We start from the raw sequence: 12,507 nt of genomic DNA, 5'->3' as shown, positions 1-12,507 counted from the left end.
ATATGAGGGCTTTCTTTATGTCTATTAATGAAGCAGCTTGGGAAGTTGTTGAAGACGGGTGGCCTCGACCCATTGTGGTGGTTGTTGATAACACCACACGTCCTAAAGAAAGAAGCAAGTTATAACACCTTCATTTGACTTGATTGTTGAATTCAGATATGGAGTGTCACAAAAAGGGCCTCTTTGAATTTGAACTAAGGACCAATTAATTAGTAGCTTAATCAATTATAAGCGACTTTATTAAATAAATACATATCATATACAACAAAAACCCTCGAAGAAAAGTTTACTAACCCAGGTTTCTGGACTCTAAGGTAACTATTAATTTACAATACATTTGACCCCTAGGTGGAGTGTTTAATGGTACCCTCTTCCAATGTGCATGACTCTACTTAAATGATTCCTTATATTCACATGATCTAGCTTGATCCCTCCTCGAGTTTTTTTCTCTCGCATATCTTGTAATCACAGGTCAAACCCCTGTAAGTTCAATTGAACTTGGTGAATTTCTTCATTACACAAAACTTTCCTCACCTTGCTGGGGTTCAAATTATAATACAACTCCTTGCTTGTTTGAGACATTTTCCTTAATCTGTCGTAGTCGACTTTATCCTATTTTCGATTTTGTCCATTAGCAGGTAGATCGTTGAGCAATTATCTTTTGGCCACTAATAGTCTTCTTTGATAATTCTTCTAAATGTCTTTCCATCTCTGCAAGCTCTTTTCCTTCCTCCTACTTATGTTAAGTGGTTCTCATCTTCTTACCATCAAGCCTTATTAATGTAGCCATCCAGCCTATATTTCCAAAGACTTTTAGTGAGTATTCTCGACCTCCTTTGCCCATGACGGACCCCTTTCTATCTTAATCCAATATGACTTGTTCATCTTCCATCTTTTGGTATGACCAACAAGGTCCCACGCCGCCCTGGTAATTTAAATCCCGCTTAGTTTAAATAATGGTCGGATTACTTCTTGGTAAGTTCGCTTCAATCGTAGGACCTTACCCTTAAGCGTATCACACCTTTTTGCTACCATCTACTGCGGCCTTCAATATTCAGTCAAATGTCGTTGTACGACCATCTAAGTTCATGATTTCTGTTTATTGTCTTCTCTCATAACTCGCTATTTGGCAGATACACCCTAAATGGTTTCTCTTTATGGAAGAATAGTGTTGACCGACATACCTGTCATAGGTGTCGTCCCTCATCGAACTTTTCTATTTTGGGTTTTCAGCTATCCCTTCTTATCTCAAGACCTTTCTTGTCGTGATGCTCACGACCTAGACTCTATTTTACCAACTCCACTGAACCTTTCTCAACTGTTCTTAACGATGAATCCTTATTGCGATTCCCTCATTTTACTATTTCTTCTGCTTACCTAGTACTATTGGTGCTACAATTCACATGTCTGATTCCCATTGGTTATCTTCCCTTATGCCTTTTCGACTTTCATAATTTTTGTTTTAGCAGATCATTTCTCTTTCTACATTTTTTTTTCAACTGTTTTTCCTTCGTTTGCTGGTTCACTATCGTTTGCTATCGATTATCTTTTCTTCAAGCCATTTTTCTTCAATGGTGGGATTTCCTACAATTACTGTCTTGATTTTCCATCCATGATTATTGTCTTGACGGACATTCTATGTTTCTATAGTTAATATATGGTTTTACTCATGTTTGACGTCCCTACGGGCTCAATTGGTTGCCATAGTCAAACTATGGTTTTACCCTCTATAATCTTTGCGTTTACTATCTCGGTGGAGTACCCCGTATTTAACGTCCCATCGGACTATCCCTTGTTTAATATCCTGTCAGATGATTTCATGTTTAATGTTTCGTTGGACTAACTATGATGCCACAATGTTTTTCAACCATGGTTTTACACATTATAACCTGCGTTTACTATCCCTACAGACTACACTGGTGGCTATAGTCTACCTATGGTCTTACACTTTATGTTTCTCGTGTTTACTGTCTTGACGAACTTTTGAAGGATGCCATAGAGTCTTTCAGCTATGGTCTTAGTCTTACTTACCATGATGCCATAACTTTTTTTAGCCATAGTCATACTCATTTTCGTCTTGATGCCATAACATCTTTCATTTAGGGTTTTACTCATTTTTATCATGATGTCATAACATTTTTCAGCTATGGTTTTACTCATCTTGGTGTATAGCCTTCGATCAGACCCGTGGCTTAGCAATGATCTTTACTCTTCCCCTTTCATTCCATCCATTCTTCCATTTAACATCCTATACCTTGATGCTTGAATTCCGTAGTGTCTCTGCAATGCCTAGAGTTTCGCACATCACAATTTGCACTCTGCAAAATCGTATGACGGTATCTAACATAGTCACTCGCTTTTCCTTATTTTTAACTTCGTTTATCCCATCACTAATCCCCTTTTATAGTTTCATATGCAATACATATAATAAATAAACATCATGGGGTCATGCATACTGAACTAGAATGACGGATACTCATAAACTTATGAAATCATGCATCATACTTTGACACTTATGGGTTTGAGTACAGAAACTCATCTGGTGCTTCTTCGCTTTGTCCGCTTAACTTTTCCAACCCCTAGAGCTTCCATTCTTCTGGCAGCTAAGATTAACAACCAATTCATGGGGAGAAACTTAATGTTTTTACCTTAGCCCTTGATTTTCTAGAAACATGCAGAACCCTTAAAATAGTTTTGAAAACTTTTAACTTTGGTCATTTAATCTCACGTACACTAAGGGATTTAGAACCTTACCAGCTTACTAGATCCTTTATTTTCTTGAGTTTCACAATCATTGCTCAATCAAAGCTTTCCAATAGCATTGCTTCTTCGGAGCAACCATGGAAGATGAATGAGAGGAGAGGATGAAGTAGACTGAGGAATCCGTCTGAGGATTCATTTCTCAACTATTTATAGCCCTTTATATGCGGCTTCCAACCGTATATCAACCATTCATCCATATAATCATTTTGTTTCCTATTAAGGGATTAATTGGTTACATTTTAACCAAACCAAGATTGGTTTTCGATCATATCCCATTTCGTTCCTAAACTTTTTTAGTTCTTCAATAGAGATTACCAACTTAAGGTATCTTTCAATTTAACCTTTAAATTTTCAAGCTTAAAGGAAATAGGGTGTAACACAAATACACTGCAGAAGAAAGAAAGATTGTTTATGAAATTTCACAAGCTCTAAATGCTATTTTTAATGGAGCTGACGTAGACCATCATAAATTTATTTTGTGTGAATCTCTACTGAGACATGAACAATCTTGCAAAACTTACATAAAGAAAATGATGTTGTGCGCATGTTAAAAACTCAGATTTAAACAGCCAAGTTTGAAAATTTAAAAGTGCTTGAAAATAAAGCTATTTATGAATTTTATACAAGATTATGCGAGACTAATGAGACTTTCTGTCTTGGTGATCTCTTTTCTGAGGATAAATTGATATGCATAGTGTTGTGATCTTTACCAAAACGTTTTACCATTAAAGTTATGACAATAGAAGAGACTACTACTCTTAAGTTGGATGAGTTAATAGACTCACTCTAAACTTTTGAGTTGAATTTAGAGGAAACACGAAAGAAGTCATAATTTGAAACACGAAAGATTCACAACCCCCTCAAGCAGCTCTAATCTAACCTCTAAGAAAGAAAAGTTAGCAACAAAAAGTTTGAAGATGATCCTCATAATTTGAAAAAATTGTTAAAACTCTTCTAAAAGAAATTCAAGAGAAAATCTTAAAAAGAAAACTCAAAGAGAATTTATAAACTTAAAAAGAAGTTGATAATAATGAATTCAATGAATTGTGTACAATACATAGGCTTATATATAGACTAGCTAAATAAATCTAAATAAAACTCTTAACTATACTAGAATTATAATTTAATTTAAACAAGAAGTAGTTTTAAACTAAACTTTCTTTTAACATAAAACTTTTAAATAACTTAAAACACTTAATAATCATAAAAATTAGAATAAAATAATAAGATCTGATAAATAAAATATTGGGCTTATATATAATAAAAATTAAGCCTAAAATTCGAACCCAAAATGATTTAAACTCGAATTAAAAGTCTGAAATTTGTAATTCCCATTATAATCCCGTTCAGAAATTCTGCTCACGCAGTCTTCACTAAAACGGTCATAACTTGAGCTTCTGAATTCAAAATCGAGTGATTCAAAATGTATTTTGAAGTTAAGAGATAGATCTTCAAACGTCATGAGACATCTTAACCCAAAAATATCAGGATTTCATCCAAAAAGTCATTGCAATTCTGCTGATTTTCCAAGCTTAAAAATTAGTGGCTTTGATGATTGAAATTTAATAAATTTCACCTTATCTTTATATGTACTGCTTGTCCCATTACGTGTTCAAACAACAATTACAACATGCTAGTTTGGAATAGTCAAAGTTTGTGTGTTGGCATATTTACTTTTGATTAAATCCCATTAAAACAATAAATATGGAGATATTTTATGGCTAATATTTTGGAATAATCATCATTTGGTTGTGTAACTTAGAGAAGAAGTAAAGAAGTTTGAAATGTTTGGAGCAGCTATGTTTTTCCTTTTTTTTTAGGAATATTAAAAATTGCTGGAAAACTTGCTGATGAAGGCTTTTATGAGATAATTACTCTAAAACACAGTTGAATAATCACTTGAAGAAGCTCAATGAATTAATTCTTAGAATTTTCAACACCAATAAAGAAAACTCATAAATAAATCAAATAGGATTCAAGCCAAATAGAAACCAAGCTTTTTTTTGGGTGGATCTTTAGACTTGAAAAGTTTAGCAAATAAGATGAGTAATTAAGGGTCCGTTTGTTTAGATGTAAAATATTTTACGGAAAATATTTTCTGCATTTTTTTGTGTTTGTTTCATAGAAAATAGTTTAGTCAACGAAAAATGACTTACAGATCAAGGTAAAATAAGTATTTTTTCTTATAAAATGACTTACCATTTTGAAAAGGTTCAAAGCGTAAGTTATTTTTCAAAAAAGCTCATCTATAGATAATTTTATTTTTACATAAAAATTAACTTAAATTAAGCTTAATATTGTTATATTGATAATATTTTTTAAAAAATATTTAAAATATTATATTTTTAATATTATTAAACATACATATTTAATTATTTATATTTAATCCTATAATAAATTATTAATATAATAAATATAATTTATTATTTTAATAAATTATTTAATATTTCAATTTTATTTTAATAATAAAATTTATAAATAATAATTTTAAATAATATTATTCATAAAAATATTTAATATCAATAGTTTAATAATAAATATTTATTACAATTATAACTAGGTTAAAATATGCCATAAGTCTATGTACACTTTCTGATTTGTAATTTAGTCTTTGTACTTTTATTTTAAAAAATTAGTCCCTTTACTTTTTAAATTTGAAAATCAAGTTCAATTGTAGACATCGTTAGTTTTTTGTCAATTTTGTTGATGTCACATTTTCAAATAAAAATACTCACTTAGTAGTCATGTAATTAAAAATGATATTGTAATAAATCTGAATTTAACATAATATTTTTAATATATGCAAAAATAATGTAAAATATAAAATTATAGATAAAAATAAATTCAATTAAACAATGAAAAATAAAAAAATCTCAAATGTATGTTTATTTAATTGAAAACAACTTTTATGAAATATTTTTAAAAAATCTACCAAATAACAGAAAATATTTTACATAGATTCCTCCAAACACTAGAAAATATATATTAGCTTTTTCAGAAAAGTAAATTCTAGGATAATAAAAAATAAAGAAATGGAAGTAAATAAATGATGAAACCGAATGTATAAGTTGAAAGATGGCTTGTGGCAAGATGGATAATTTGATTAAGACAAAACATCAGCAATGAACTTTACTCTATGTTTGGATTGAAATGAAAGGAAAGAAAATGAATATTTTTTATTTATGTAAGGAAAAGCTAAAGAAGATGAGTATCCTTTGCTTTCCTTTAAAATGTCAAGAGGGAAATAAAAATAGTTAAATTTACTTTCATTTTATCAATACAAACAAAATCCATTCCTTTCCTTAACCTTTCTTCTTTTCCTTTACAATTATGAATCCAAAAATAGTGTTGGTGAGATTTAATTAACTTCCTCAATTCTGAAAGTAATGCAAGATAAAGTGACAAGACCCCCTCAAACAACTTTTAAAGACTATTCTTGAAGTTCAAAAAATCTCCTTTCCTTCGAATAGCTCATTTTATTTAAAGTTTTTAAGTAGAAAATAAACTCTACAAATCCTCCTAAAAAAACTTAAAATATATAACTGGCCTTATAAATAATTAAAATAAACATTAAAATTAATTTAAACATAAATCCAAAGCCTCCAACTCATAGTTACCACTTTAATTATGTAAGTTTAGAATTTTTTCTTTATGTAATCTTTATTTTAATAATTATAACTTAAATTATCGAACTCGAAATAACATGTTTCAAACAATGGGCCAGTGATTTTTGTTATTGTAAATTTTTTATTTATTTATTTTGGGTCGATTTTAACAGTGGGTTTTTTGTTATTTTTATATGGGGTATTGTTTTTTTTTTTAATTTGGCCAAAGCTAATCTAACCCCAAAATATGTAAATCAGTTCAACAGACTTTTACTAATATTTCAAGGCTAGTCTAAATTGTCTTCATAAGCCACTCCGCAATCCATAACGTATCTTTTTAGTAAATAGCCCTTCAACTCCTTTAAAGTTTCTACGGTGACCGGTGCATGGTTTGGCTATTAGTCAGTCGGTTGCCACCCCTTCTCTCCCCTTATTCGTCAGCCATCGTCTCTTTTTTTTCTCTCAAAAGTATGAAGAAGCACGATTCAAAATAATAAATTCTTGGCCTTAGTTTAGGTTGTGGTCTTCAGTCGAGGGTGAAGCTTGGACCCGTTTACTAAATTAGTGACGACTCTTTCCACGGATTCTATGATGGGTTGTTTTCTTAGCTCCTTCACAATTGTTGTTTTAGGTCAGCAACGACGTTTGTATTGCCATGAGAGCGAGCAGTTTCATATCAATTTGGCTCTGCTCATTTTGATGGTTTGGCTGCTAAAGTTTTAGGCTTGACTTCTCTCTTTGCTCATTGTTCATGGGCTTCAAGTGAAGGATGCTAGTATTTCATTTGTTTGGGTTTTATGATTACTTATCTCTACAACCATTGTTTTATATATTGTATGAAGCATTGACTTTTGATTGCTTGTGATATTTTTCTAAAGAAAACTGGATGCCGGTTATCTTGGGAAACAAAATATTTTAAGAAAATGAAATAGATAAGACATTAGGGCAGGAATGATGATGTAAAAAGAAGACAAATTTTTATATATTAACCTGTTTTATTCAATATACAAATACATGACGGTCTATGTTCACAGAAAACTCAAACAGCGGTGGGTCACCATAACGGTCCTACGCATCGGTCTTTACGTAACCTAATCCTATAATTATAAAACAAACAAGACCTTCACCATGTGATTGAGGACCGAAGAAGATCGAAATTCAGACGTGAGATTGTCGGCTGTTTGGTCAAACAATCAGAACCTTTTATTGCCGCAACTCTCTCCCACTCCGCTTCGTAAAGAAATTGAGGAATTTCAGTTACTCAACAACATTTGTGAGCAAGGAAAGAAAGTAAAAAGATGGAAGTGGTGAAACCAAGTTCGCCGATTCCTAGTTTTGATTTCAACAGTGCTCCTCCTTCGCCCAGCCGATTTGGTGAATGTTTCTTCAGTGCACCCACCACTCCGTCAAGAATATCTGAGTTTTATAGTGAATTTGATCGTTTGTCGATCATGAATCATAATCAAATAAGCAGTTCTTCGGCGATTCCTTTTGATTGGGAAGAAAAACCAAAATCAGTAGGAAAAACAAAGATCGATGATGATGATGAAGTAAATTTCGCTTTTGATTTTCGTCAGCCATTATTGGAGAAAACCTATCAGCTTTCAGCTGAAGAACTCTTCGATGGTGGGAAAATCAAGCCCTTCAAACCTCCACAAGTTGTTGATGAATATGATCAGAAAATCCCATTTTTATCATCACAAGGGAAAAAGATCATCCATGCTTTTTCACCAAGTAAGAAAACGAATACAGAAGATGGAAGAGGAAGAGGAAGAGAAAGAGAAAGAGAAAGAGAAAGAGTCCATGATATGTTATCAAAGAATTCCAGCTGTAGAGCAACAAGATCACTTTCTCCCTACCGAGTTTCTGATGAAGAAGATGAAAATGATCATATCAGCAGCAATATTAAGCAATCATCTTCAAAGGGTTCTTCTTCAAGAAAATGGAGATCATTAAGAGATTTGCTGCTGTTTAGAAGCGCATCTGAGGGACATAATAGAGATACATTCAGGAAGTATTCTTCAAGTTTTATCAGAAAATCTGAAGATCACCATCACAAGAGTTCAAGTTTTAAATCCGTTGACTGCTCTGGGTCCGCAAGATCTAAGAGAAAAGTATCGGCTCATGAGTTACATTACACAACGAATAAAGCGGCATCCGACAATATGAAGAGGAAAACATTCTTGCCATACAAACAAGGAATTCTAGGAAGATTAGCTTTCATTCCTGCAGTGGGAACACCTGCAAAATCATATAACAATACTATGTGATTTCATCATCTCCATTTTCAATTGTTTTTTTTTTTTCGTAAAGATTAATTATCCATTTCATAGTTGTTGCTATAAAAGTGTAGAATTCATGCGAAGAATCATAATCATATAAATTTTAAAAATGATCTTTTTTAAGAGTTAACATAGAACTTACGGTAAAATTTTAAAGAGTATATAAAGCATTCCTCTATTAGTAGAAAGAACTTTAGATGCCCCCATGGCAATAAAATGGCCAAACATGCAATTTACACATTTTAGATTTCTTTTTTATATTAGAGACATTAATATCAATATTCTTTAAAAAAAATGAAATTCCAAAAGAAAAATTAATAGGGTCGTATGCTAATTTGGCCTCCAAAGTTGTTCATTTTTATCATTATGTTACTTAAAAAAAATTGCATTAAAGAAAGCTAATGTGTATTAGTTAACCAAGTTTAGTAGAAGCCGCTACGTCTACAAAATGCCGTATCAAACCCGCATCATCAATTTCAAGTTGTAATAAAAAAAAATCATAAAAATTAAAAAAAATTTAAAAAAAATTGAAGATATTCAAAAATTATTTTATGAAATTATAATTCTTTTATAGTTTAAAATTTCTTTTTATATCCATTATGCCATGTGGCACCTCATGGACATGTGGCAAATAGCGTCAAAATTTAAAACAATTAGAGAGAGGTACCATATTAATAGACAAAAATAAAAATTTACTACCACATTAGACCTTTTATTGAAAATTTTGTTAAAATAAAAGAATAAATTTTGTCGTAACCTTTTTATAAATGCTGGTGGTATGAGTTCAAATCTCAACATATGTAAATTTTATATAGGTTTTATTAAAGTTGTAAAAAGATAAAATTACCCTCATAATAATGTAACTTATTTCAAATATGTAAGTGTAGTTTAGTAATTACATAATTGAGTTGGTTTTTAGTTGACTTGTGTAACTAACTTAGTCAGGGGTTTAAATGATAATATAGATATACAAACAATGTGGGTGAAACATTTTGTCTAATAACTTTAAAATGCATTAAAAAATCAAAATAGAACTTAGATTGAAGTGGTAAAGAAAAGAATTTAAAGATGTTGCTCGCATTCAAATCTTATCATATATGCAAATTTTACTTATACATGGAAGGGTATTTTCACAATTCTCTTAATCGAGTTGAGATTCGATTGAGGGTGGCATCAACTTAGTCAAGAGTTTAAATAATAGTATAGATATACAAACAATGTGAGTAAAAAATTTGTGTAATAAAATTAAAATATATAAAAATATTTAAATAAAACTTGATTAAAGTGTTAAAAAATGATTTTATAAATGTTGGTGGCAAATTTAAATCTTAATTTTTATTTGTTTTAAATAAGAAAAGAAATAAAAACATCTTCATAATAATATAATTTATTTAAAATATGTAAGGCATTTTAATAATTTTCTTAATTAAATTGATGTCATTTTTAGTTGTGACATTAATTCAATCATACACTTAAATAATAATATGGACTAGAAAATTATAGACGAATGAAAAATGTAAAACAATTATTTAATGAAGTTAATTTATTTTTGAAACTAAAAACATAATATTTTTGTAAAACCGTTTCAATCAATAGCATTATTTTTAAATAAAAAAGTTGACTTTATTTTTAAATTTTTTTATAGTTAATTTATATTATACTAGAAATTCTATAACATATATGCGTGTGAAAAGCATAAATTTAAAATATAAATGTGTGTTTAAAATAACATATAATAAATAATGAAAAGTGAAAGTCACGTATTAGAATACAATTGTGTGCATAATAAAATTGATTGAGGTAACAAAGTGTACATAATAAAATTGAAATGTATAAAAATATTAAATAAAAATGAGTGATAAATTAAAGGTTTTACTAATGCAATTGGAGTGGGTTTAAATCCAACTACATGTATATTTTTTTGGTTTTTAAATAAAAGAGTAAAATACTTTCTAATAATATAACTTATTTTAATTACGAAAGGATATTTCTATAATTTTATAATCGAGTTGGTATCCAATTGATTCTTGACACCAACTCAGCCAAGAGCTTAAATAATAGTATAGATATACAATTGATTGATGTAACAAAGTATGTATAATAAATTGAAATACATAAAAATATAGAAATAAAATATTATTTGAGTGATAAATTCAATGTTTGCGTACATGAGTTCAAATCCTGCCATATACACACTTTTATTGGTCTTTTTTAAATAATAAGACTAAAGTGTCATCGAGTAACATAACTTATTTTAATTAAGGAAGGGTATTTTCGTAATTTCTCTAACCGAGTTGGTATCTAGTTGACTTGTGGCACTAACTCGGTCAAGAACTATATACAAATGATGGAGATAATTATCTTAAATTCACTTGTAAAATTAAAAACATTTAGTATTAATGTATCAAATAATTAAAATTAACTTTTAAATCGAAAAATATTAACTATTTCAATATTTTCAATTTTATATCTTCCTAATTTGTTGTAATAATGATGTTAATTTAATTAAAACTGTAAAATGAATACAAATATACATGTAACAACAAAGAACGTATGATTAGTCCAACTTTCCTAAAGAAGAAAAAAGATAGGATAAAATTAAAAATGTTGACTTCTACTTCTATAACCTAGACTTGAATTTACTGTTCACATTTAACTAGAAATGAATAGATAAAATTATTTATGGCTAATTCATTTTCTCAACCAAAAGCAATTAAAATAAGTCGTACCATGACGATTATGAATGTCATTGTTTATTACAAAATTAAGAATTGTATAGGATTGACACTAGTTGTCAACTTCTAGAAATGAGAATGCATTATTTTTATCTGTCCAGTGGCAACTCCACAAATGTCTACACTTTTTTACTTTAATTCTGGTATGAATTTGTGCTTTAAGATGTGGGAAAAATTTTAAATGAATTTTAAATTTTTTTTTTTTACTATTTGTCAAAATGTGAGGCCGTCACGTGTCACTATGTTATTGGTTGCCAATAACATGTCAACATATTTTAACCGTGTTAGTTAGATACTTAAAAAAAAAGTATCAAGTTGACGTATGATTTTTAAGTTTTAAGTATTAGTTAAGTAAAAAAATTTCAAGAGTACCAAACACGTACAAATTGCCAAGTTCGAATATCTCTATATATATTAACCCTATAAAAAATTATCAATAATAGTGAGAAAAAATTCTTTAAACAAGTAGCAAACACATAAAACCTATTTGAATTGTACACTTGATTAATGGTTGTTTGGTATTCAAGAAAATTAAGGTATGAAAATGAGAGATGAAGCTCAAACTATTGTTATTGATGCATGCTAAAAACTTACATCTCTTGGTACGTTAGGCATATATTTATATTATAGAGTGAGCCTAACTAAATCTGTTACAAATGGGTATCGTCTATTTAATATAACTAACTAGCTAACTGATTAGCCGATAGTTAATAAATTAACCAAACTAGGCTGATTCGAAATTCCTCTAACATTCTTTCTTGATCTTCAACTCAACAGATACTTGTGTCTTAGTCCACAAGAACAGAATCTATGTGGATAAATGTTATACCAACAACGTTGATATAATGGCTAAAGAGACAATTGAGGGACACTTGGAGAAGTCTTTGTAACACCCTAAACTCGGCCTAGATGTTATGGCCGAATTAGGAGGTGTTACAAAGAATGGGTTTTGATAACGAAATTTTATATGATAAAACCATTTCAGTTCTTCAACTCTTATTTGCTTTTAACCATTGTCAAAATGTTTATTCAGTTAATTGATTTTCCTTAAAACGTGTTTATTAATGGAAGCTTACGAAAAACCATTGTATATCAAGAAAGCAGTTCGTATTTTTAGAAAAC

The 12,507-nt window shown here is 29.8% G+C and overlaps 1 protein-coding gene across 1 annotated transcript; it reads left to right on the top strand.

Annotated features, from left to right (window-relative positions):
* The first annotated feature begins 7,397 nt into the window (after window positions 1-7,397).
* LOC108482415 (uncharacterized) lies at window positions 7,398-8,760 on the top strand. The gene has a single exon (XM_017785543.2). The coding sequence runs from the start codon at window positions 7,667-7,669 to the stop codon at window positions 8,636-8,638; it is 972 nt and encodes a 323-aa protein (XP_017641032.1). The 5' UTR covers window positions 7,398-7,666; the 3' UTR covers window positions 8,639-8,760.
* The last annotated feature ends 3,747 nt before the right edge of the window (window positions 8,761-12,507 follow it).

This window comes from Gossypium arboreum, chromosome 1 (assembly GCF_025698485.1).
Source record: "Gossypium arboreum isolate Shixiya-1 chromosome 1, ASM2569848v2, whole genome shotgun sequence".
Classification (NCBI taxonomy): Eukaryota; Viridiplantae; Streptophyta; class Magnoliopsida; order Malvales; family Malvaceae; genus Gossypium; species Gossypium arboreum.
The sequence above is the reverse complement of the archived record's forward strand: the minus strand, read 5'-3'. Positions and strand labels throughout refer to the sequence as shown.